Source organism: Falco rusticolus, chromosome 3 (genome assembly GCF_015220075.1).
Source record: "Falco rusticolus isolate bFalRus1 chromosome 3, bFalRus1.pri, whole genome shotgun sequence".
NCBI lineage: Eukaryota > Metazoa > Chordata > Aves > Falconiformes > Falconidae > Falco > Falco rusticolus.
This window is the reverse complement of record NC_051189.1, coordinates 12,371,114-12,396,263: the sequence shown is the minus strand read 5'-3', so window position 1 is coordinate 12,396,263 and position 25,150 is coordinate 12,371,114. Positions and strand designations below refer to the sequence as shown.

Here is a 25,150-nt window from a genome sequence, read left to right as displayed (position 1 = left end):
CCCCTGCATCCCCACAGCCCTGTGTCCCCATGGCCCCGTGGCCCTGTGCCCCTGCATTCCCATAGCCATGTGTCCCGGTGGCCCTGTGTCCCATGGCCCCAGAGCCCTCTGGCCCAATGGCTCTGTCTCCTGTGTCCCCACAATGTTGTATCCATTGTCTATGTCCCTGCACCCCTGTGCCCTGTGTCCTCCTGGCCCTCTGCCTTGTGGCTTGTGTCCCTTGGCCTGTGTCCCCCTGCCCCTGTACTCTGTCCCCCACATCCTGCATCCTGTGTCCCCTCCCCAGGTGACCCTGCCTGCTGCAGCACATACTGATGCACTGCCTGGGTGTCCCCACCACTGCTGGGACATGTCACGGGGACAAGGGTGACACACAGGATCCATGATCATGGAGTCATCGCCCTGGGGACATCATCCGCCCTGGGGACATTGGTGCTGTGGGCAGAGCTGAGGGGACACCAGACAACAGCAGCAGGATATAAATATTGGCTAAATAGATTTATTTTCATACAAAGAATACACATATCCCCCTGTTGGGACACCCCAACCCTGGGGGACACCCCGAGATGTCCCCAGCCACCCTGCTGGGTATCACCTCTATTGGCTTTACTGGCAGGATCTGTCCCCATTCCCAGAGTTTGGTGTCAATGCTGGAGTCACCTTGGGGACATCCCTGTCTCCTCTGGGGCCACCTCAGTGCCTGTGTCTGTGCAATGCTCACTCAAGGCACCCTGTCACTGGCCACCCTGCCCCACAAGGCACCCCCAGACCTGGTCCCCTGCTCCCTCATGCCCATGCTGGGGTCATCTCCAGACGTTTTAGGGTCCCCCCTGTGCCCTAATACTGAGGCTCGTACAGACCCCCCACCCTGCGCCATATGTACATGCTGGATAAAAGAAGAAAATACAGATATTTATAGTGGGGGGGGAAAATGCCCCCTGCCCCCACGAAAGTGTCCCCTGTGTCCCCATCCTCATGCCTTGCTGCCAGCCAGTCCTGTCCCCTGTCCCCAGGATGGAGGTGGCCGGTCCTGCCCCATCCTTGGCTGGCTGGGCACCTGTGCCTCAGTTTCCCCATCAGTCACAGGACTCATCACCACCCCCTTGCAATGGGATGGTGGGACACAGAGGATGCAGGGTGAAGAGGAGCGGGGATGGCCAACCCGGGGGACACGGACATGGCCACAAGCCCCAAGGGACATGGGACGAAGCTGGAGGTGCCCAGGATTTATGCCAGAGCATCTTGCCTCCCACCTCGCCCCGACAGAGAAACATCACAGGCAGAGCTACCTGAAATCCCCTTTTGTCCCCAAATTTGTCACACTGCTGTCACCCAGCCCCAGGCGTGGGAAGGTCAAGATCCAGCCATCCCACCTCCCTCTGGAGCAGGAGAGGAGGTGGCAGGGGAGGTCCACAGCGGGCTTGTGTCCATCCAGCTCAGCTGCGTTTGGTGACCATCTGCCGGTCCCTCTTCTTTTTCTCCATCAACCTGGTGGGGAGCGGGAGCAGGGTGGTAGCCTTAGGGACCCTCTCAAGAGGGACCTCCTGAAGGCACAGGGAGAGGACACTCACTTGCGGTTGCGGACTTCTGTGAGCTCCATCAGCCGCTCCTGGGCTGCCCGTAGCTCATCAAGGCGCTGCTGGTAGCGGGAGTCACAGCCATTGGTGCGCTCATAGCTGGAGACTTGGCTGGAGAGCTCGCTGGCGCGGTCCCGTAGCTGCTGGATGGATGAGTAGAGGTTCTCCTCATCTTCCTCCTGCTCCAACACAAGGGTGTGAGGCTGGTGGCATGGACAGGACACCCCAGGGTGCTGTTCTCTCTTGCTCCAGCTGGGGAAACTGAGGCACAGGGTTCTCCAAGCCACCTGGGCCACCTGCCTTGGCATTGATGATCTCAATGTGGATGAGAAGGGCAGCGAGCTCCAGGTCTTCAGTGTAGCTGTTCTTCAATGGCACTGACCGGTAGCCTGGACACAACACCACAACACAAGCTTAGCCCTATGGTGGGGTCTGAACCCCTCGCCACGGCCAGATCCCCAAGGAGATGATGATGATGAGGAGGAGGAGGATTGCAGGGGGGTTGGACCAGATGACCTTTAAAGGTCCCTTCCAACCCAAACCATTCCACGATTCAGTGATGATGAAGATGATGATGATGATGGTGGTGGTGTGGATGGAAGAACCATACCTGTTTTGAGGCCCTTGACAGGGAAGGTGGCTTGTGCCAAGAAGTTGGGGTCACTGAACATGTCCTCCTCATACACCACAAAGCGGAGGAAGGCAAACTCAGGGTTGTTGATGTCAAAGACAAACTGCTTGAAGATCCAGACAGGGTTGAAGCCATTGTCGGCTGGGGCCCAAGGAGAGAGCAGGGAAGGTCAGAGCAGGGTTAGATCCACGGACACCACCAGCATAGCACCAGCATGTTAGTGGGACATGCCAGTCCTCTTCTTTCCTCCATGAAACCCAGCCCCATCACCCATATGTCCAAGAAGACCCCAAAGGGCACAGTTAGGGTTGTCCCGGTGTCCCTGCCTGTCCCCAGGGTGCAGGGGCTGGGTGGGAATGTCACCCATGTGGACCCTCACCTACGACATCTGTCTTGTTCTTGCTGTTGTCATACTCAGAGCCGCACACCTCCACCTCCACGAAGGGGCACACGATGCTCCTCCCATTCTTGGGCAGGTGCCGGGCACCGAGGATCTGTGGGAGGAAGAGGAAGAAGAGGAGGGTGAGCTCCAGACATGATGGGCAAGGAAGGACTCCTCGAGCCAATCCTGTGGCTCTGTTGGTTTGGGCTTGCCAGAAGCTTCATGGCCATAATTAGCCACACCACAAATTATTTATGATTTTGGACTGGTTTTAGCTTGATTTTAGCTGTATCCATGAAATTATTTTAACAATTTTTGCTGGATTCATGCTGTGCTCAAGAGTCAGGTGCCTACAAACCAACCCCTCCCAGCTGTAACTCTGAAATTATCCAAAGGTTGAGTAAGGTGCTTCTACTTTACCCTCCCCCTCACTCTCGCTCAGGTTAGGCTCAACTCTGTGCAATTATGAGGTTGTCCCGTGGGAAAAACGATGCTGCATGCAGAGAAAGACCAGCAAACTCAAGAGAGTATGGGGTAATAAACTCCATGGAGCCAGTATGGGGCTGAAACATGTAAAAAGCACCCCCCGTTGACATAAAGACAGGGAAGAAGCAAGTCCCTGTCTTGATGGTGGACTTGTTGTCCTTGCCCACTTGCCTGCAGCTGGACTGTGATGGGTTCCACAATCTTCAGGCTGTTCTTGTCGAAGGGGTCAAAAGTCTCATCCCTCATGATGTCAGGCTGCAGAACGTAGCCACTGCGGCCACCGAGCATGAAGAGTGCCTGGTTCAGCTGCATCGGCTTGTCTATGGCCATGGGGACAGAGCAGCTCTGAGCCATGGGGCTCAGGGACCTCCGCAAGGTCCTTGGGCAGAAGGTCCTGCCCTGGCAAACCACTAAGAGCCCCAACCCTGGTTGGAAAAGGGACGCAGCTGGGTTTTGCATGAAGCACCCAGGAATGCATGGAGATGTCCCCATCAGGATGAGGAAAAAGGTTGGAGAGATCATTCAAACCACCTCCACCAACAGAACCCAGGGCAGAGCCACTGGGGATGGGGATTTTGGGGTGACCTCCAGGGATAAGCCCAGCAACCACCCCAGCAGCAGGATTTACCAGGCGTCTGGAAGTTGAGGGCCACAAGCTGGCTACCACAGATCCACATGGGCAATGGATCATAGTTGGAGGAGTCCAGGCGCTGCCCTTTGGGGTAGATGCGGCTGAGCTGGCGGCGGTTGTACTGCAGGAACTTCTTGCCCTTACTGCGGTTGGCGTACTTCTCTGCCTTGGTCTCCGGAAAGGAAGACATGTCCCGGTAGCATGCCTTGTCGGTGCCAATCTCTGAAAACACCAAGGTGGCCATTAGTGGAGGACACAGGGCTCTCTGGTGGCCTGGGGGTAGCCCACTACAACTGCTTGGTTTTCCCCACCCATCTCTTTCCATGCTCATCCCATCACACCCCTTCTCCAGCTCTTACTGTCCTCATCAAATGGCACCGGGCGGCAATAGACAACCAGCTCGGAGAGCTCCAGTGCAATCTTCTTCCTCCGCTCCATGATCTTCCCCTCTTGCATCTGCGCAAGGGAAAACAGGAGCTGAAAGTCTCCCCCCAGCCTCCTCCTTCAGAGATGCTGGGGGTCAGGACTGTCCATCCCCCATCCTCTGCACCCTGGTGCCCCTCACCCTGGCATCGGCGTTCTGTGTGGCCTCTCGGATCTTGGCCACCCACTCACTGAGTTCCTCCTGTGTGTCTGCGGCCACGTCCAGTGACTGGGCTGCGTGGGACATCTGCTGGGAATGGATGGTGAAGACAAATGGTTTGGAGCTCCTCCCGTCTTTGGAGATAACTATAAGGACATCAGAGGGGGGCTTTACTCGAAGACATTCCCAATGGATGGCTCTGTGGAGCAAACGAAACCTCAGCGGTCCCACTCCCGGGCCCCCACCAGCCCCTCCTGGAACCCCCCCCAGCCATCAGGGTCCTTCTCCTGATAGGATCCCATTTTTCTAATGTATGGTTTCAGCTTTCCATGCTGAAATGCATTGTCCTTTGAGCTGGGGGCAAATGTCCCCTGAATCATTTGGACCTCCAAATGCCCCCCCCCCCCCATCAGCCAAATCCCTCTGAACCCAGCCCCATGTTGCTCCCCACCACATTGTGCCAAGCATCAGCCTGGCTGGCAATTGTGTGATGAGTTTAGGGAGCCTCAGCTCACAGCACCGAGCTTCAGCACAGGGTGCGCACCATCCTGGTGGGCTCCCACAGCCACAGTGAGAACGTGGTGGGGACACTCACCAACGTGGCAGGATGGCACGTCAATGAAGCCTTTCAAGAAGTTCCCCAGGGGGCTGTTTTCTGATGACTGCAAGAAAGGAAGGAAGACGGGGTGGTGAGGGAGGCATGCAGGGCTGAGCCTGGTGCCCACCCTGTTTAGCAGCCTTCCTCCAGCCCTCCAAATCAGTCAAGCCTGAGCAAAAGCAGAGAAAAACCACCTTCTTGGTATGCTCTGCTCCTCAGTCAAGACTCCCCCAGCCTCCAGATAAGGGTCTGAGCTGGCATGAGGCTGGGAGCATCCTCCAGCTTCCAGAACAGGGTTAAAGCTGGAGTGGGGCCATAAGCACCCCCCAGCCTATGGATAAAGGTCTGAGCTGGCATGGGGCCAGGAGCATCCCTCAGCCTCTGGATAAGGGTCCGAGCTGGCAGAGGGCTGGGAGCATCCTGTGGCTTCCGGATAAGGGTCTGGGCTGGGCATGGGGCTGGGAGCATCCTCCAGCTTCCAGAAAAGGGTCCAAGCTGGAGTGGGGGTAGGAGCATTCCCCAGCCTACAGATAAGGGTCTGGGCTGGCACAAGGCCAGGAGCATTTCAGGTGGCCTCGGTCCCAGGTGTGTGGGGACATGGCACTCACAGCCTCATCCTGCTCCTGCGCTTGCGTGCTGACAATCTCCTCCACGTAGTTGGCCGGGAACCACAGTTGCTTCTTGCCCCCATAATCCCCCCGCCACCTGCAATGGGTCAGAGGATCAAGGCAAGTGGACCAATCTGGGGGGGGACAGGGATGCTCATGCTGCATGCAATGTCAGGGAGCAGTCGGAGAAGGGATAGGGGGACAGAAAAGGAGGCAGTTAAAACCCACTGCGGGACAACCCATGGGAAAACCCAGGGTGTCCCCTCCACCTTCCACCCACGGCCATGCCCACCCGGGGGCCACCCAACTGCCCTCACCAGCCGCCGTCCTGCTTGTCAACGTTGTGGATGATGGCCTGCTTGCAGAACGACAGCTCATCCTCCCGCTGTGCTTTGTAGTCGTAGAGAGCCTTCACTGTGCACTGGGCCACCGGGGAGAGGGACATATGTCACCATCCAGTGCCCACGGACACTGGCAGGCAGCATGCCCACTCAGACCAAATCTTCAAGCCCCCATGGTGAAGCATGGGGGCTCCTGAGGGTCCAGTACTCCAAATGATGCCCCCAAATTGCTCATGCCAGCAGTGAAACACGTTAGAGGGGACAAGGAGGGCTGGAGGCATCTGTGGTCCTGTAGGACCACCACATTCAGTGCAAAGCAGGTTCCTCTTCTTCCCCCAATGGTTCCTTCTGGTGTACTAAGGGGTTAATCCCCTGATATTACCACACTCCCTGAAAAAAACCCTTTGGGTTAAGCGTTCCAGTGTCTGGTCTTAGCCTGAAAGCTGCTCTGCTGCAAAGGGACATTTAAGACACAGCAGTGCTGGACGATGTGGTTGTAGGATCACAGGGAAGGAATCCTGGAGCTCCAGTCAAGTCTCCTCCAAGGTCAGCTCCAAGACAGGCCCAGTCCAAAAACCTCCAAGGATGGAGACTGGGTCAGCTCTGAGACCAGTCAGTCCCAAAAACCTCTGAGGATGGAGACTGCATCACCTGAGAACTGACCCTAAACCTGCTCTTTTGGGGTTCCCCAGCGCACAAGGATCCGTGGGGATTTCATTGTTGTAGGGGCTAACTTGTGCCAGGTCCTTGGTCCAGCCTGGGCTCTCTCCAGACCTGCCCCTGCCACCACACTGTGACAGTGATGTTGGTGGAGTTCAGACTACTGTCCCCAGGCGATGCTGATGTGGGAACGGTCAAGTTCCAGCATTGCTTGAGGGTGAGAAAAATGCAGCAAAAAGTCATAACTTCTCAGGTCAGTGGTGGGAGATTTGGTGGGTCTAAGGATAACCACCCAGGAGCCCCAGCACTAGAATTGTCATGTCCCATCATCCTCCACCTCCCAGGGACACCAGCTTGGCCCCTTACCCTGGCCATTGGCATCTTGTTGGCCTCTACGTAGAAGTGGGGTGTCCGCACCTCATACAGTGCTCCATAGTCCAGCTCCTGCAAAGATAAATGCCTGAGTGGATCACCTGGATGCAGGCAGGGGCTACAAGGGGATGTGGTGGGGGCTGGGCTACTACATGTGATTGAAAGGAGGCTGAGAGGGACCTAATACCCCTTTGCAACTTCTTGGAAGGGAATTATGGTGGAGCTATAACTGTGGGCAATGGCTGCATAATGAGCTTGGACAGTTCTGTTTGGGCTTCAGCCGAGAGGCTGGAGGAGACCTTCCCACCATGGTGGAGCTGGGGACAGGGCTTGGTTACCCATGGTACAGAGCCACCATCACCACTGCTGGGAGCACTCACGGTGGTGCCCATCTTCTCCAGGGTCTCCTCGTTGATGGGGTAGCGCAGCTTCATCTTGCGGTAGAGTGGGTGCTTCTCATAGTAGCTGATGAGGTCCACAAGGCTCTCAAACTCAGCTGAGCTGCCTAGCATAAAGAGCCGACCCTCCTGCTGGATGCGGCAGTGCTTGATCTTCCCCTCCGCCCTGGGGCCAAGAGAGCCAAGGGAGGATATGTGAGGGGTAGCCGGACCCTTGTTCCATCATGGAGATGGGCAGGAGATGATGCCCTTCCCCCAGCAGGGATGCCACCAGGGTGACCGCCCTGAGGACATGGCCTTCCCATCACCACAGCTAGGTGGTCTCTGCTGTGACAGCACCAGGAGTCCCCTTGGTGTCACCTTGCTGACCCAGAGCAAGCACCTGCCACCCAGCATGGAGCCACAACAGACATGAGCCAGGCAGTTCTCAGCTTGGCCAGCAATGTGGGCATCGTGGCCAAGCCTGGCCAGCCTCAGCGTGCTGGGGTGACCACACTCACCGGAAGGAGATGGCATAGGAGTTGGGTTCACTGCGCTTGCGCACCAGGAAGGCTCCATCCCGTGGGACCCGCATCAGCATGTGCTCGGCCTGCAGGCGTGTCAGGCTGGCGTGGTACCACCTGGTTGGGCAGAGCATGGTGGTGGTGAGCTGGCATTGGCATTCCCACACCCCAGGGGGCACCCAAGACTTGACACCAGGGAAGGAGGAAGGTGGTGGACCCAAGGGACCGAGGGGATAGGGATGGGGACCATCCTCACTCTTTGCTTTCATGGGCATTGGGTTGGGGGACGGGGTCGGTGAGGCGCATCTCAAACTCGTTGCAGCGGAGTGGCACCTCGCGGTAGTGGCAGATGAGGCTGTAAAGGCTATCGAAGACCAGGTTGTCTGTCAAGTAGAACTTGGTGGCACCGGCCTCCTGGCGTGAGTGGATCCGGCAGTGCTGCACCCGGCTGGATCTCCTGCCACAGTGGTGAGGGAAAGGCAGGGGTGAGTCAATTCAGGTCCATGTCCCCACTGTTCCACGCTTGGGGGTCTGTATGCTTTCCCCCACAATAAGCTATTCCAGCCACCAACCCAGCCATTGGCTGGAGGGACAATCTCTGGTGGGATGACCAGACCAGCTCAGAGAGGGTGGGATCCTGCCTTCCCCCTGGAGCTCCTACCAGAAGGAGAGGGTGTAATCACCCACGAAGGTCTCGCTCTCGCGCACCAGGAAGGTGCCATCCTTGCCGCCTGTCTCAGTGCAGTACTCGTGCAGCAGCTTCTCAGCAATCTGTCGCCCGTCGCGGCCACCTCCCAGCTTCCCATGGAACCACTTTTCCGTGAAGTGCAGCTCATTGTTGTTGAACTCCTACAAATTCACCCCAAAATGGGTGTTGCCATCCACTTACCCTCACTACAGAGTCCTCCCTAAACTCCCCTACGGATGCATCTTGCCCCTCACACACCTCCTTTTGCTCCACCTCCTCTTCATCCTCATTGAACTGGTAGCGGGATGTCTCCTCTGAGTAGTAGATCTTGTTGCTTGTCAGGACAAAATAATGGGGGCTCCAGGTCTGGGAGGGAGGAAAAGCATCACCAGGGTGTGGAGGACGATGGCATGGATGGATGGGGCTTTGAGATGGCTGTTTCTGCCCTCTCCTGTCCCCCACAGCATTGCAATGGTCTAGGACAGCCCATGCCCCACGCCCAACCCAAACCCCAGTGCTCATCCCCATCTGACAGACCCCAATAGGCCCCTGGCTGCCATTGGCAGGGAGACCCTTACGTGGTCGATGGGGTCTTCAAGGTAGAGGATGCCATTCTTGATGGAGTTGCTGATGTCATTCTCTGAGTAACTGGCAGTGGAGACCTCCTCATACAGGTTCCCTTCAACCAGCTTCTTGTGCTGGGGACAGCCCAGGGAAGGGAGCTCAGCAGTGGGCACGGTGTCCCCGTTACACTGAGCTCCCAGCCCTCAGGCTATGCTTGGGTTCCTGCAGGTCCCTTTCCACCGCCCCCTGTTCCCCTGGACCAATCTTTTGCAGTAGAACATTGGAGAGATGTCCTACCTGTGCATAGAGGGATATCACTCTTGATTTCTAAGATTTGGGACTCCTTTGATTTAGAGAATCACCAGCCCTCCCAGCCCAACACAGTCCTTGTCTCTCCTGCAAAGAGGGGCTTTGGGGTGCTTTTTTCCAGCTCCGTACCTTGATTAGGATCTTCTTCTTGAGCTGGGTGGGTGAGGGCAACTCATCAGCATTGATGTCCACTGGCTTAGTGAGTAGCATGTCCCCGAAGACCTTCTTGAAGTGGGATGCCATGTTCCTCTGTTGGACAATGCTGCAGTGGTCTTCGATGGAGAGGATAATGGGGAACCTGGATGAAGCAGGTGGCAATGGTGGCCTTGGATTAAGGCAAAGGAGGGGTTGCCTGCCTGGCCCAGAACTGGGGTGTCATTGTGGGGCTAGGGCTTACTCAGAGGTGACAAACGCGTGCTCCTTGATGGTGTGCAGCACATCCAGGAACTTGATCTTGGAGGTGAGTGTGTGGCCATGGTAGATGATGGGGAGATCATCTGGACCATCCCAGCAGTCCACTGAGTAGGGAAACACCTTGGTTAACACATGCTGGGCACCAACTGTGCACGGGGGACCATATTTTTGAGCCCCCAAAGGACATGGAAGACTCCCCACCCCAGTGCTGTGGGATGGGTACAGGGGATGGTCTGTCTGATGCAACACGAGGTGCTGGGAGGAGCTCAGCATCTCTGCAAAGTGCTCTGGGGACTCACACTCAATGCAGCGGCAGCCCATGCGCAGGCAGCGGGCATACGCCTCCAGAGAGGATTCACTGGAGAACTGGTCCCCTGTCAGGTACCTGCAGAACAGAGAAGGACCATCAGCAGCCAGGGCTGCCCCAGCCTAGGTGATGGGATGCTCACGGAGGTCCCCAAGGAGAGCCCACCCTGTTCTTACGTGTTGTGGGAAGAAGAGATCCAGTACTGGGACAGGGGGTGGTTCATCTCCTCAGGCACCACACGCTCATACTTGGCGTCCATCACCATGTTCTCCTTGGAGAAGAGATACGTGAGGAACTAGGTGGGGGAAGCAGAGAGGTCAGAGCCTGATGGGACCAGGAAGACACCCCTGGGTGGGTACTGGGTGGGGCCACCCACCTCATCCAGCTGGAAGGAGGGGTCTGCTGCCTCACTGGAGCCCTCCTTGAGGTAGGTGCACATATAGTCCCGCACCATGCCCACGTCGCTGGCCCAGGGTTCCTGAAGTGCAAACGTGGCTGTCATTACATGGGGAACTGGGCTCGGGCATCCCATGGGGCAACCCTTGGGACCTATGGGGGTCCCCTAGGTTGGGGGGTGAGAGGGATGCTGCAGGGGTCTCTAAGAGAACCCACCTTCTGGTCATGTAGCAGGAACTTCTGGAAGTCATAGAGGGAGACTTGGCACAGCTCAGGGCTGGTCCACATTCCTGGGACATGGAGTGGCCATCAGTGAGGACTGGGAGCAGGAATGGGGTAGACCCCATGGGAGAGTCGAGGCTGCCAGTGTTCATCTGCAGCTCAGCCTCCCTATGCCCCCAACTCCTGCTCCCACTCCTGCCAGCTGCGGCAGCCGGCAAGGGGGCTTGGGGAAAGCACAGACCATAGGGGTGGTGGGGTGCAAGGGGAACCTTGAGCTGTTGGGTGTTGCTAGAGCAAACACTCCCACCATCACCCTGTGACCCGGGAGAGGTGGGCACACAGCCGGAGTGTGCTGCATTGCTTGAGGACATGGGGAGGAGGGAAGAGTAACATGTCCCCATATTCCCGGCACACATCCCCACTCCCATAACTTCTCATCCCTGCTCCCATTGCTGCTCCCTTCCTCTCTCCCATTCTGGTTTCATCCTTGCTCCCATTCCCACTCCCATCCCCACTCCCACCTCCACTCCCATCTCTGCTTACCTCTGTTTTCTGCTCCCATCCCTGCTCCCTTCCTGCTTTCAGCCCCTCTCCCATCCCTGTTCATCCCTGCTCCCATCCCTACTCCCACCTCCACTCCCATCTCTGCTCATCCTTGATTCCACCCCTGCTCCTGTCCCTGCTCTCAGCCCCTCTCCCATCCCTGCTCATCCCTGCTCCTGTCCCTGTTCCCATTCCCCCCTCCCATCCCCATTCCCATCCTGCTCATCTCTTCTCCCATTCCCGCTCTCATCTCCGCTCCCATCCCTGTTCCCATCCTCTGCTCTGCTCCTCAGTCTGGCTACATAGACCACCCGATGCAACCAGCCCTTGGAGGCTTGGCCGGGGTGGCACCTGTGGGACTGCAGGGTACTCACCGCAAGGGGAAGGAGAGCTCCAGCTGCTCGATGACCTGCAAGGCAAAGGACAGGATCAAGCTTAGCTGGTGGGGGATGCGCCACACTGGGAAGGGGCATGCTTGGGAAGACAAGCCATGGCTCTTACCGACTTCTGTGCATCAAACATCAGGTTTTTGTAGAACTGGATGAAATGGGGAGGAAAGTCATCTCATTCCTGGCTTCCACCTCCTGTGGGAGATGGTGCTGCATGAGAGTGGGGCCACCTGACTGGAGCCAGTGACGCTGGGGCTGGCTCCAGCCCGGCTATGGGAGCTCAAAGACCATCCCTCTGCATGGCTGGGGTGCCCAGGGGGTCCTTACCATGAGCTTGTCCCTCAGGAACCTCATGTTGGGTACACGGTAGTTCACCTGGGGCAGCATGGCCTTCAGGTCCTTCACTGTGATGCTGCGGGAGGGTAAGCCAACATCAGTGCACTGGCCAGACCCAGGAAAGGATGGCTAACTCCTAGATGGGTCTCAGCTCCTGACACCAAGGGACCCACCCCAAATACTGGTGCCGGCATGGGACTGCCACCCAACCAGACTGTGGACTCTTGCAGTGGCACAGGACCCCTAATTACATGGGGTCTGGCATGAGTGTGAGCAGAGGGTTAGGGAGAAGGAGCACATCCAAGAACCAATAGGGTGCTCTAAGCCATCATCCCAGCTAGAGATGACGCCCACCCTCATCATCATTTCAGTCCAAGTTCACTTGATTTGGGTTTTTTCCTGTCTTGGGGAGATGTTTATGGGCTGCATCAATGTCCCGGCCCCTCCTGGTGCTGATGGAAATGCAGCAGCAGGCATGGGGGCATCAGGGTCCCCATGGTCCTTACAGCAGTGAGGAGGGGATGTGCACTTGGGTCTCTGATTTTCAGTGGCTTTGAGCACCCCAGATAACCTGGTACTACATTGGCCCACAAACCTCACCCCCAGCCTGGCTGAGCCTTCAGATTTGAGGTGCAAGCGGGGGGATACGGCCCTGTCCAGCCAAACCCACCAGCCACTTCCTGGCACAGGGCTGTGCCATGCTCACCTGCCTTCCCGCGACCGGTCCATCCCATCAAACTGTTTGCGAAGCCACCTGGGAAGGAAGGGATGGATAGACAGTGCTCAGTCCCAGGGGGGACAAAAGCCCCCTGGGTTTGCCTCCAGAGGGGCACTGGGAAATGGGACCTAATGGTCCTTCCTCACCTCTCGATCTGTAGCGGGGTCTGGGCTTTCTGGGTGTCCACCACCAGCCAATTGAGGCCTGTTATCCACAGGTTGATGTCCTCCTCGCAGAAAGCTGGAAGAAGAAGAAAGAGGTGGTGAGGTTGGGATGCGGAAGATGGGATGATTGGGAGGGAGTGAGAGCCCAAGGGTGGCAAAGGGGAGCAGGAAGGGAAGCCACGCACCAGCCACGCTGAGTGTCCGCAGTCTGAAGTCCATTCCATAAAGGATGATGAAGCACATGGTGAAGTCGAGCTTGCGAGCATCCTCGGGGTAGCGCTCGAAGTCCCGTGAGTTCTTCCCCAGGCGGATCTCCTTGATCTCCCGAATGTCGACTGCAGGGAGAGAGGAACATGGGAATGTCCCCTGACACCCTGCAACCACGGACCCATGTGCAGGGCTCGGGGAGGCTGCAGGAGGTGGGACTGTCAGGAGCCCATGTGTCCTCTGGGGAGCCTTGTCCCCAGGGTGGCGCATCCCCATGACACTGCTCACAGGTGTGTGATGGTATTGTGGGCGCAGTGCCCACGTGTCCTCCAGGGAGACAGGCCCCCACTGCCCTCCAGTGATGTCTCTGCTAGTGTCATGCTACCCATGGCTATTGCATGTCCATCAGGAAACTGTGTCCCCAGAATGGGGCATCCCCGTGGCACTGCCTGTTGGTGCATGCATGGCCATGTGACCTCCAGGAATCTGTGTACCCAGGACAGGGTGGCCCTGCAGCACTGCTGCACTTGTGTGACAGCACCATGGGTACGATGGCCACATGTTCTCCAGGGAACTGTGTCCCCAGCATTAAGTGTTCCTGCAGCACTGCTGCAGCTGCATGACAGCATCGTGGGTGCCATGGCCAAGTGTCCCCAAGAAGGGGTGTCCCTGCAGCACTGCTGCAGCTGTGAGACAACACCATGAGTGCCACAGCCACACAACCTCTAGGGAACCATGTCCCCAGGGCAGGGTGTCCCTGTAGCACTGTTGCAGCTGTGTCACAAGAGCATGGGTGCCATGGCCATGTGTCCTCCAGGGAGCCATGTCTCTGGGGATGGGGTGTCCCTGCAGCACTGCCTCCAGGTGTGTGAAGGCACCACACTCCTGTTTGTCCTCCAGTGACTCGTGTCTCCAGGATGTGGAGTTCCAACAGTGCTGCCCACTGATTTCCTGGCTTTGTGGGTGCCACGTGTCCTCCAGGTTCAGCCTGCCCCATCCCAAACAGCGTGCCTCCAGCCACCTCTCCCCTGCCTCCTCCTCCCCAAGACAGAACCTGCTCGGGGTAGGCTGAGCTCATCTTTTAATTGAAGATGTCTGCCCAAAGGTGGCAATTTGAAGCCCTGGCAGCCCAGACCGCAGGGTGTTTCTTTCCTGCTGCACTGCTCTCTCATTATCTTGCTATATAAAGCCCCACCAGCGGCAGGAGGGCTGGGTTTCCGGACCACAGTCTTCCTCACCACTACACTGCCAAAGGAGACTTCTGACTACTGGTTTTGCCAAGTGGACACATCCTACTGGGAGCAGAATAATAATATGTTGATGATTTTAGTAATAATACCCAAAGTTGTTCTCAATACCATGAGCATCACCCCCCCAGGCAGCTTTGCACTTGGGGGCTGAGCCACCGGCACCGGAAAGGTCATTGTATGGCTGAGGGCAACCGGACCACTGTGCCGGGGTATTGTCCTGCCAAGGAAATGGGTCATTTCCCGGAGAATTTCCAGCCAAGACGTGTTTAGGATGTGGCGGTGGGGAAGGGTGCGGAAGGGTGCAGGCGCGTCAGTGGCTTGATGGAAACCCTCAGCCTAATCCAAAGTGGGGAAAGAAAAGCTGAATGTGGGGAGGAATAAGGGATGAGGGAGAAATTGGCCTGATTAAGCAGGAAAAGAGGTGCAGAATAGTTTAACTTGGCAGAAAAAATCCATAAAGCACTGGAGGCTTTATCCAGCCTCCTCTTGCTGGATGACCACAAGCCAAATTTCACAGATTGGAGTGGGATTTTAACACAAGTGATACACAGGGGATCTGCGCCCCTGCATGTGCTTTATTTTGGGAGTAGATCTCAAGAAATAAAACCCTGTTGCTGTCTCTGTGCAGCCCCCATGTCTTGGAGAAAACCCTCTTTGATGCAAACAGGCAGATATTTGGGAGTAAAAATGGGTTTATAGGTTAAAAACCAGCTGCTCATCCCCAAACCTGTCTTTCCTCACAGTACCAGAGAGAGATGAGAAGCCAGTGGCTATCAGGGCTCCACCAACAAATTGCAATGTAGCCATCCCCCCAGTTCAACACCAGGTCCCTGGTCCCTGCCTGGCTTGTGCTGGGGACCCCCGAGCTGGGCGCAGTGCTCCGGGGGGTCTCCCCAGAGCAGAGCAGAGGGGCAGAATCCCCTCCCTCGCCCTGCCGGCCACGCTGCTCGGGGTGCAGCCCAGGATAAGGTTAGCTTTCTGGGATGTAAAAGCATGTTGCAGCTCATGTCCAGTTTTTCATCCACCAGTACCCCCAAGTCCTTCTCCACAGGGCAAATCGCCTGGCCCCACAAAAAAGCCAGGGGAAGAGGGAGCGGCACGGGGCTGCACAATGCAACACGGCCGGCGGCTTCCTGGAAACCACATCTGCAGCGGATTTGCAGCAATCATGTCAGAAGTATGTCTCCAAACTCCTCCCTGCATTGTCTCAGGGGTCCCGGGTGATTAAAACACTCTGGAAGTCAGTTCCAGCTGTGAAAATCCCTTTTCTCTTCTAATGCAAAGCAAGCAGCATGGTGCAAAGAAGATTTTAAATGGTGGGAAGATGATGTAGGAGCAAGTTCTGCCCAGTGGCTTTTAGGGATGCTGAGAGCCTGGGAGTTTTCTTAATGCATTAGGAGAAAAGCAAAACAAAGCAGCTGGAGGGGATGGTTGTGCTGGGAAAACCCACTGACTTGGGCAGTGCTGTGGTGGCGGTGAGCCATGTGCACTCGTGTTTGCCTTGGTCATGCCTTCTTGTAGGACACGTAGCAGCTCAGACCCTCCTGTACAGGTGTGATTGGATGACCCTATCCCCCAGAGATCCCCGTGGTGCTGTGAAGCTGACATAAAACCTGAAATAAAAAATTTCCTCCTGGTCCAGTGGTGTTAAACCCCATCTGGATTTTCACCTCCCCAAATGGTCCTGTTTGTAATTATTTGGCATTAGTGAGGCTGGAAGTGTGATCCCAAATAGCTGTCGTCATGGCAAACCACCCCTCCAAAATGCTGCTGGGTTTGCCAAGCTGCCTTTACCCCTATTTCTTTAAATTTCTTGTAAAGATCCCTTTTGGACGGTCTTCTGCTAGATTTCATCCTTGTGCTGGGGATAAGGGTCTGCTGAGGGTGATAAACTGGAAACCCTCCAGGATGAGGTTAATTTTGGAGGCGATGCTACAGGTTACCCCATGGCATGGACACTCATCCATTGGCTGCTTAATGAAGCGTGTAATTAGCCTACATGGCACAGGGCTTCTAAGGGAGAGCCAGGATCTATGTTCTGGTCTTGCCAGTCCATAACAGAGACATCAGCGCAGTTGGTTGTCCCTGCTAATCCCTCTGCAAGCGGGGTGCCTGGTTGAAGGGGTGATTTAAAAAGGCCCGGGAAGGAGTGAGGTCAGGCGCGGGGTGGGAGCAAGACCCCAGGGATGAATAGGAGATCCTGGTGCTTCCACAATATCACAGCAAGTGGGAGGATGTGTAAGCACAGAGCAGGGCTGGACCAGGGGGTGAAGATGCTCCAGCCCAGCATCAAGACAGGGATTGCTCCCACGCTGGCCTGGGGAAAGCAAGTGGTGGGACTGAATGGCAGAATTGTATCATTTCCAGAGGGATTTTCTTTTTTTCCCCCCCTTCTGCATGACCTTGGAGGATGTCCACTCATTCCCACAGAGGGTTTTGGGCCATTGCATAGGAGTAGCCATATCCCAAGGCACTGGTGGGGAAACTGAGGCAGGGCATTGGGCATTGGGCACTGGGAGCGACCCGAGACCCTGACCCAGTGGCATGCAGTGCTCCCAAAACAAAACAAGCAGCTGGAAATGTGTTATTGCCATGAGCAAAGAATGAGCTTTTACCCATGAAGACCAAAACCACCTCTCCAAAAATGGGTGCCTTTCCTTCCCTCGCCCATCCCTCCTCCACCTCTCACAAATCTACTCCCATGCCCAGCAGGTCCAGACAAGCACGGATCGTACTCGTGCTGATACTCATCTCTGGGTGCCACCTTCTTTCCCAGCTCAAAGCCTTGCCATGGCTGGCAGTCCAGTTCAGGGTCAGCCCCTCTGAGCAGGAACTGAACCCTCCTGGGGATTTTGCTCTGTCTTGCATAAAATTAGTGGTGGGTGGTGATTTTTGGGTGGGTGATCCGTGATTCCTAAATACACCATCCACATTCCTCTGGGGAAAAGGCATCTGTCACTTCCCAAACCTCCAGGGTGGGCCTTGCCATCCTCCAGGTGAGATGATACCCCCAAACTGGGTTCCTCCCTGCATGTGGATGTGGGATGAGGCAATGGTATAGCTCCATTTCACCCCAACCCTGTGTTTTCATCCATTGACTCTTTTTAGCCCAATTTAAGAGGAGGTGCAAGCCTTGAGGTAACAAGCAACCAGGTAATGAACACCAAGGTGTGGAGCTCCACTGATGCCCAGCAGTGGGATGATGCCTCAACAGCCTACTAGCCACCAGTGAATCCACACAGGTAACAGTGATTTTTATGGATGCTTCAGTGGGAGCATCTCCTATGCTGGACACCAGTGCTACCAGTCCAAACTCTGCATTGACATAATTAATGCATGTGGGGCAGAGCCCAGCTGGCCAGGTCCTTTCTGGGCTGCATGGGGCCACCAGCACGCTCTACTCCATGCTGCTGCCTGCCCCAGCAGTCAAAGCACCGTGAGCAGGCAAGGCGATGACCAGCTCCTTTACCTCCTTGCCAGGGAGGGTATAAAACCCTGGGGATGAAATGGCAGCAGCTTGATGCCTGTAGCAACTTATGGGCCATGTGAGATGGGATGGAGGAGGCAAGGGCTGCTGAGACCAGCAACTCCTGCATTTATATCTCTGGGCACCCCACGATGGCCAGGCACTCAATCATGGCCAGAGACCCCATCATGGTAGGGCATCCCATTGCAGCTGGGCACCCTACTATGTCCAGGCACCCCACCATATCTGGATATCCCATTGTATCTGGACATCCCACTGTGGCCAGGCATTCCCACTATGGCCAGACAATATGGGGTCACTGTAGTCAGATGCCCCACTGTAGCCAGGCACCCCACCATTTCCAGGCACCCCACCACAGCTGGACACCCTACCATGACCAGGCACTTCATCACACTGGGCATCCCACCGTGACCAGGCACCCCACTGTGACTAGGCACCCCACTGTGGCCAGACACCCCACTGTTCTTGGGCACCCCACTGCAGCTAGGCATCCCACCACAGCAGGACACAGTAGGGCACCCCATCATAGCCAAGCACCCCATTGCCAGGCACCCCACAGCCAGACGCTCCATCATGGTTGGACACCCTATGGCCAGGCACCCCACTGCATCTGGACATCCCACCATGGTAGGGCACCCCACCACAGCCGGGCACCCCACAGCCTGTGACCTCAGCATGGTAGGGCACTCCAACATATCCAGGCACCCTGCAGCCAGGCTCCCCCATGGTAGGACATCCCACCACAGCCATGTGCACCATAGTCAAGCACCCCACCACAGTAGGTCTCACCAGAGCCAGGCATCCCACAGCCAGGCACCTCACTGCAATGGGACATCCCACCATGACCAGACACACCACGGCCAGGCTCCCTGCCACGAGTGGGCATCCCACCATGGCTGAGCACCCCACAGCCAGGCACCCCACCACAAGCATGTCCCCAGCCCCCAGCACTACTGTCACTGATACTCACTGTCCCCCTCCACCTTCTCGGGTGTCCGGCTCCAGATGATCTGCCGGGTCTCCAGCTTCACCTGGAAGGTCCTTCGCTCTGGCCTCTGAGACTTTTTCTGATAGAATAAGGTGAGGACGGTGCCCATCTCCAGGCAGCGGAGGATCCTGCCCATGTCCCCTGCCTCCATCCTGCCGTCCTCCAGAAAGCCATTGACGCTGTTGAGCCTGGCCACAGACATCTTCACTGTGCGGCCATCGCCCAGCGGAGCCGCAGAACCAGGGTTGTCTCATGCAGAAGAGGACGAACCAAAGAGGCGAAACCTCCCCGGGGATTTTCTCAGCTTGCCCCAGGCGTGGGCTTCCTCTAAGGCCGACGACCCCTCCACCGCACCACGGCCAAGGCAGGGAGCCGGGCTTGGCGGCACTGGGGTGGGAAAGGGTGGACTGGAGATACCGTGACCTTCTCGCTGAGGCTGAATCTGGCCCCGGTGTTGGCATCCAGCGGCAGTGGGAGAAGATGGGCAGCGTCGGCGGTGATGGCCTTGTGGTTCCGAGCCAGGGGTGAGAAAAACCATCCGGCCACTGCAGGATGGCAGGGGGTCCTTTGCGGGTGAAGAGGGTGGTGTGGGGGGAAAACCCAGCCGAAAAAAAGCAAAGTCACCCCAGAACTGATGGTGCCTGCGTTGAGGTGGCAGATCCCCACCCCCGGCCTCCGGGCCAAGCGGGGCCGGGGCTGGGAGCGGGGTGCAGTGAGGGAGTGCCGAGGGGTGCTCAGCCAGCCTGGGGAGAAGCGGGGTCCCAGCAGGGCGGGATGTGGGATGCAGGTTCGGGGTGGTGGTGGGGGGGGGGGGGTGTGCTCCCGCCAGCTGCCTGCCACCCCTCTCCTCTGCCTCTTAATTTCGGGCTGATGAAATGGACGCCCAGAGGAAACTGCAATCACACATGGCCGGAAAGAGATCAGAAAGGAATTTAAAAAAAAAAAAAAAATGCAGGATCTTGGAGAAAGGAAAATCAGAGCAGAGGAAAAGACGGCTGAGGGTGACATCTAGAGGAACTCAAGATGGGGACCGGCTTTGCGGGGTGCCCCAGGCCTGCCACCGGCTCGGGGGCACGGTGGGGTGGGGATGGGTTTGCCTGGGTGGAAAATTGGTTGCTTGGCAAAAAGGGGTTAAAGATAAGGAAAACGGCTGCTGTGGCTTTAGTTCCTGGCTGTCCCCGCCTCCACACTGATCTCGGACTGAAGCCCATGAGTGACCCAGACCAGAGTCACTGCTGTTATGAGTTTTGTCCTTCCTCAAATATAAGGGAAGAAAGGGGCTGGGGACTGCAGTGAGGGGAAAGAAACGCAGCCAGAGAAAGGGGGGAAGGCAGTGGGGGACAGGGCTTGGTGTCCCAGCCCCTGGTTTGTCCCTTTAATGGGTGCTGGATGGGCAAAGACCTGCAGGTGCTACGGAGGCAGATGCTTTGTGCAGGGATTTGGGGGAAGCAGGGGTGTGAGGTGAAACCAGAGGTGTGGGGTGTGGGCAGGGGCTTGCTCCACAGCCTCACACTTTGGGGATTTGGACCAAGAGGGGATCTTGTGGTGCTGGGGCTCTGAGACTCCTGCAGCATATTGGGGTCCTGTTAATGGGGGCCCAGACACCTGGGGGTGCCAGTGATGCAGGCTCAGGCACCTGGGGATCCAAGTGATGAGGCTTAGGCATCCAGGGGTGCCAGTGCCAGAGGCTCAGGCACCTTGAGGATTAAGGTCATGGAGGCTCAGGTACCCTGGGGGTCCCTGTGATGACAGCTCAAGCATCTGGGGGTCCCGGTGATGGAGGCTTAGGAACCTGGAGGTCCTGGTGTTGGTTGTTCAGGCACCTGGGCATTCCTGCAATGAAGGCTCAGGCATCCAGAGGTGGCAGTGACAGAGGCTCAGGCACTCGGGATTCCAGATGTTGGTGGTTCAGGCAGCTGGGATTCCTGGTGAGGGAGGCTCAGACACATGGAGTTCCAGGTGATGAATGCTCAGATACCTGGGGATCCTGGTGATGAAGGCTCAGGAACCCAGAGGTCCTGGTGTTGGTGATTCAGGCACCCAGGGGTGCCAGTGATGGAGGCTCAGGCACCTGGGGATCCTGGTGATGGAGGCTCTGCAGAACCAGGGCTTGCCAAAGGCGCTTGTGGGAGGGAGGACACAGGAGCTGCTGTGAACAGGAAGCTGTGCAGACCATTTCAGGCCTAAAATCCCTGAAAAACCATTTTACTCATTAAATAAGGGACATGTTAAGAGTTGGCCTGAGCCCTCTAAAATCCTTACTCTTTCCCCACAGGCTGCCAAGATCCTTCTGGTTTGCAGGTTTACTCCCTGCTTACGGGAGATGTTTTCTCTCCTCCACGAAGAAGAAGCCTTACCTTTCTTTTAATTCTCCTCTTGCTGGAAACACTGCCTTTCCTCTCCCTCTCCCCCAGCCATATCTGATCTTCTCATCTCAGAGGAACCCAGAGCCCTGCAGTGAAGCAGGAGCAGCACAGCATTGGCCACCAAGCAAGGGACCTGTCCCAGCTTTGGGGAGGATGTAGGGTCAGGAGAAATGTTCCTTCCACATGTGTGCCCATTCAAATTGCAGCAAGAGCTGAGGAGTGGCGATGGCCCCTATGGTGGTGGCATGTACGGATCCACTGGAAACCACTGGAGTCTCCACTGTCATGGCATGGGATGTGCCAACACATCCTGATGCTCACACGTACGAGGGGCTGCAAATTGTACCTTCATCCTTCCAAAAACAATGATGGAACTGGTACGTCAGAGCAAAGCACCATCTTGCTGGGTTTTGCCAATGCTGTTTCCAATTGCCATTGCAGGGACAGGTATCCTGGCAGCCCTGGCAGGATTTGGCACGTGTGAACCTCATGAAGTTCAATGAGGTCAAGTGCAAGGTCCTGCGCCTGGGTTGGGTCAATCCCCAGTATCAGTACAGGCTGGGGGATGGAGGGATTGAGAGCAGCCCTGGGGAGAAAGACTCGAGGATACTGGTGGGTGAGAAATGGGACATGACCTGGCAATGTTTGCTCGCAGCCCTGAAAGCAACTGTCTCCTGGGCTAGATCCAAAGCAGCGTGGCCAGCAGGTTGAGGGAGGGGATTCTGCTCCTCTGCTCTGCTATGGTGAAAACACCCCCTGGAGCACTGCATCCAGCTCTGGGGTCTTCAGCACAAGACAGACATGGACCTGTTGGAACAGGTCCGGAAGAGGGACGCAGAAATGGTCCGAGGGCTGGAATCCCTCTGCTGTGGAGAAAGGCTGAGAGCGCTGGGGTAGTTCAGCCTGAAGAAGAGAAGGCTCTGGGGAGACCTCATAGTGGATTTTCAATATATAAAGGGGGTTCATAAGAGAGATGAAGAGAGACTTTTAACCATGGCCTGAAGATTTAAGACAAGGGGCAATCATTTTAAACTGAGAGAGGGTAGTTTAAATAAGACATAAGGAAGAAATTATTTATGATGAGGGTGGTAAAACACCAGACCAGGATGCCCAGAGAAGTTGTGGATGCTCCATCACAGGAAGAGTTCAGTATCAGGCTAGATGGCACTTTAAGCAACCTGATCCATTGGGAGATGTCCCTGTTCAGGGCAAGAGGGCTGGACTAGATGACCTTCAAAGCTACCTCCCAACAAAAAACATTTCATGATTCTGTGATTCTGTTACCTCATTGGGGCTGGATGCCCAGGGAGCAGCTTTGCACCACCTGGTAGTGACTCAGGACTGGGGTATTTAGGCTTTTACCCCCATGAGGGCTAGTCCCACACTAAGGGCCTTGGCTGATTGGAGAGCGGGGAGAGATCTCCATCTTTGCTCTGGCTGAGTGCAAAACTTCCCTTTCCCAAAGAATTAGGGGACAATATGGGGTGAAAGAGATCCTGAAGATTTGGGTTTTTTTCTTTCTTTATCCATGAATTAACTTCTTTTTTCCCCCTTCTCTGGAGCAGAATAAACTTTTGTTTAAGGCAATAAGCTGCAGAGATACTGGCTTCTTGTGTTTATGTTTTTCATTTCTAGGCAAATCCCATTTTGGAGCCCCCTGAACGCAAGTCTGGGAACTGAACATCCTGACCGCAGCGAGCCGTGGTGGATTGAGGATCAGAATAGAATATTGTTTTTACACAGGGGATTTAACAGCCTGGGTTTGGCTTCTGATGTCCATCCAAAGCACGCGGGTGGAGAAGGAATGCTCTGTTTTCAGTCTGCAATGGAGTCACTGTTTTAATTTTAGCTTCTCTGGAGCAAAGCTGTAAGCCAGCCGTTACCAAAGCAAAGCACCCTATGGAGGCTGGAAGGGGTAGAGGAACAGGAGGCATCAAGCAAGCTTAATTGCCTCTGTGGCTTTCCATGGTTGACAGTTACTGCTGGATGTCAGCATTAGCCTCTGCTTTGCTCACAGATCACCAATGTCCCGGTGACTTGGTGCTGTCTGCAGAGCTCCCAAGCCCCCAGTGGGAGAGCAGTCAGGTCAAAACAAACCCAGAAAGGTCTCAGAATTTCACCACCTTCTTCCTGAGCATCCTTTAGTCTCTGCCAGGGTTTGCAAAGTAATAGCCAATGCCACTTTTCCTTCAATAGCTGCTGTGAGATCCAGCAAATGCCACTGCTCAGTCACTAACTCACAACTCGGTATTTGTTGAGAACAGTTTGCTTCCCCCTTCTTTGGTGGTATTGTGAAATTCCCGAAACCTCGTTGTGCCAAGAGGATGTGCAAATGTTTTTAGCAATGAACCCCTGAGTGGCAGGTCGTGCAACATGGGAATGTCGCAATGGCAGCTAGTGTTGTAACCGCACTAGACCAGGATAAGCACAGATCCCTGGCTGAGCATGCTCTCCAGCAGAGCTCCGCCAAGCAATGCTGGTCAGCAGTGCAAGCTGAATGGGCAAAGTGTATTTCTAATGCAAATATTTATAATTGTCAGTGTATGGACTTTCTTAACTTTTCCAAACAGGGAAAAGTCCAATGCCCAAAGCACCTGGGAAGCAAAGTCCTCCCTCCTTCACAACTGAAGCTGGACCAATAATTTTTTTTTTCATGTGAACAAATAGTTATGAAGATGCTGCCATGGTCTCATGCCGGGTTGGTAGCACCATCATACCCTTTGGAAATGACGCATTCACTGCAATGGAAACAGCCATGTTTCCATTTCCAGGAGCCGGTGGGTTCCTGTGAGTCACTGTGGTCACAGACACCTCCTCACTCAGTAAAGGAAAATGCATTTTGCTGTGGGGTGTCATTTAGCCCACTGGATCCCCGGCCCCACAGAGCAGAGGACTTGGGATGTTGTCAGATTAATTGAGGTGTAAATGCTTTTGCGGCTTAGTAAGGTTTATGGTTTGTCATTGGTCCTTGCTACCTCCATGCGAGCTCAAACCATCCTGAGTTCTGCAGGTGAGCACGGTGGGGAAAAAAGAGGCTTTGCTCTCTGTCCCTACTCCACATATCTCAGAAAATAATTGCCCTGGCTGGGAATGATAGTGATGTGGAAGTAGACAGATCATTGTTCTGATTTCTCCCTTTCCTCAAATACATGTATTTAGGTCTGCGTGCAGCTCATCCACCAGCAGCGAAACCACAGGCAAGAAAGAGGGCCAAAAAATAGACATCACAGCAGAAAACTAGTGCCCATTTGATAAATGACAGTGGCTTTGCCTTTAGGATTGTGCAGCAGTTTCTTTTCCTGTTACTGACATTTTCGTCTCTGTTTTCCATCTAACCCAAGAGACATCTCCTTCCCTTGAGCCCACACTCCTGAGTCTTGCTTTTATCAGCAAAAAAGCAATTCTAGAGTTTGTTTGCCCTTGGGAAGCAGTTTTTTCCCCTCAGGTTAAAATAGCAAAAACTTTTTTGGAGAACAAGTAACTTTTTTCAGCGGTAAATAGCTGCTGAGCTTCTCTTGCAGCTGGAGGCTGAGTATGTCCGTGGGTTGCTGTATGAGTTGTGCTCCAAATTACAGCAGCACACAGAGCCTAAGACAATGTCAGGAAGGGCTGCGACTGATGAACTGGTGCTTCAAACAGGTTAAAAGCAGAATTGGGACAGAAAAAGACAAAACTTAAGCTCCTGGACGGTAAGCCTGGGAGGAATTACTGCTCAACTTCTTGACCACAGACAAGGGGGTTTATTTGCATTCATTTGCATCTGTGGCAGGTCTCCACTGCATGGCAGGGTTACAGGGCTGCAGGACACAGGGTGCAATCTCCTTGGAGCCTGAGTTCAGCCTTCTGCTCACTTCTTCCATATAAGCCCACTTGTTTTGGGCTCTGGTTCTTAGGATGATTAGAGGTGTCTTTAGTTTCAAGGCTAAACGTAATAATGCAATACTGCCTTTTGTACTGCAGAGTCCTTTTAAACTGAAAGACAGTAGATTTAGATTGGAGATAAGGAAGAAATTATTTGTGATAGGGGTGGTG

At 55.3% G+C, this 25,150-nt stretch overlaps 1 protein-coding gene and 1 long non-coding RNA gene across 2 annotated transcripts; one reads left to right on the top strand and one right to left on the bottom strand.

The window, feature by feature from the left end:
• Window positions 1-479: 479 nt before the first annotated feature.
• LOC119144904 (1-phosphatidylinositol 4,5-bisphosphate phosphodiesterase gamma-1-like) lies at window positions 480-20,107 on the bottom strand. Its single transcript, XM_037380848.1, is given in 34 exon segments — window positions 480-1,488; window positions 1,572-1,756; window positions 1,878-1,966; window positions 2,188-2,349; window positions 2,588-2,702; window positions 3,248-3,396; window positions 3,705-3,929; window positions 4,067-4,163; window positions 4,273-4,436; window positions 4,886-4,952; window positions 5,497-5,593; window positions 5,814-5,917; window positions 6,864-6,941; window positions 7,250-7,433; window positions 7,768-7,887; window positions 8,027-8,227; window positions 8,432-8,619; window positions 8,717-8,824; window positions 9,037-9,156; window positions 9,461-9,629; window positions 9,729-9,849; window positions 10,045-10,130; window positions 10,229-10,347; window positions 10,429-10,530; window positions 10,665-10,724; window positions 10,726-10,738; window positions 11,588-11,622; window positions 11,715-11,765; window positions 11,768-11,797; window positions 11,930-12,014; window positions 12,645-12,692; window positions 12,803-12,896; window positions 13,006-13,155; window positions 18,735-20,107. Coding segments are annotated over 34 exon segments (3,888 nt in total). The 5' UTR covers window positions 18,955-20,107; the 3' UTR covers window positions 480-1,436.
• On the top strand, window positions 19,184-23,546 carry LOC119144905. Its single transcript, XR_005103249.1, has 2 exons — window positions 19,184-19,276; window positions 21,028-23,546. It is a non-coding gene; the product is annotated as an uncharacterized LOC119144905 (long non-coding RNA).
• The last annotated feature ends 1,604 nt before the right edge of the window (window positions 23,547-25,150 follow it).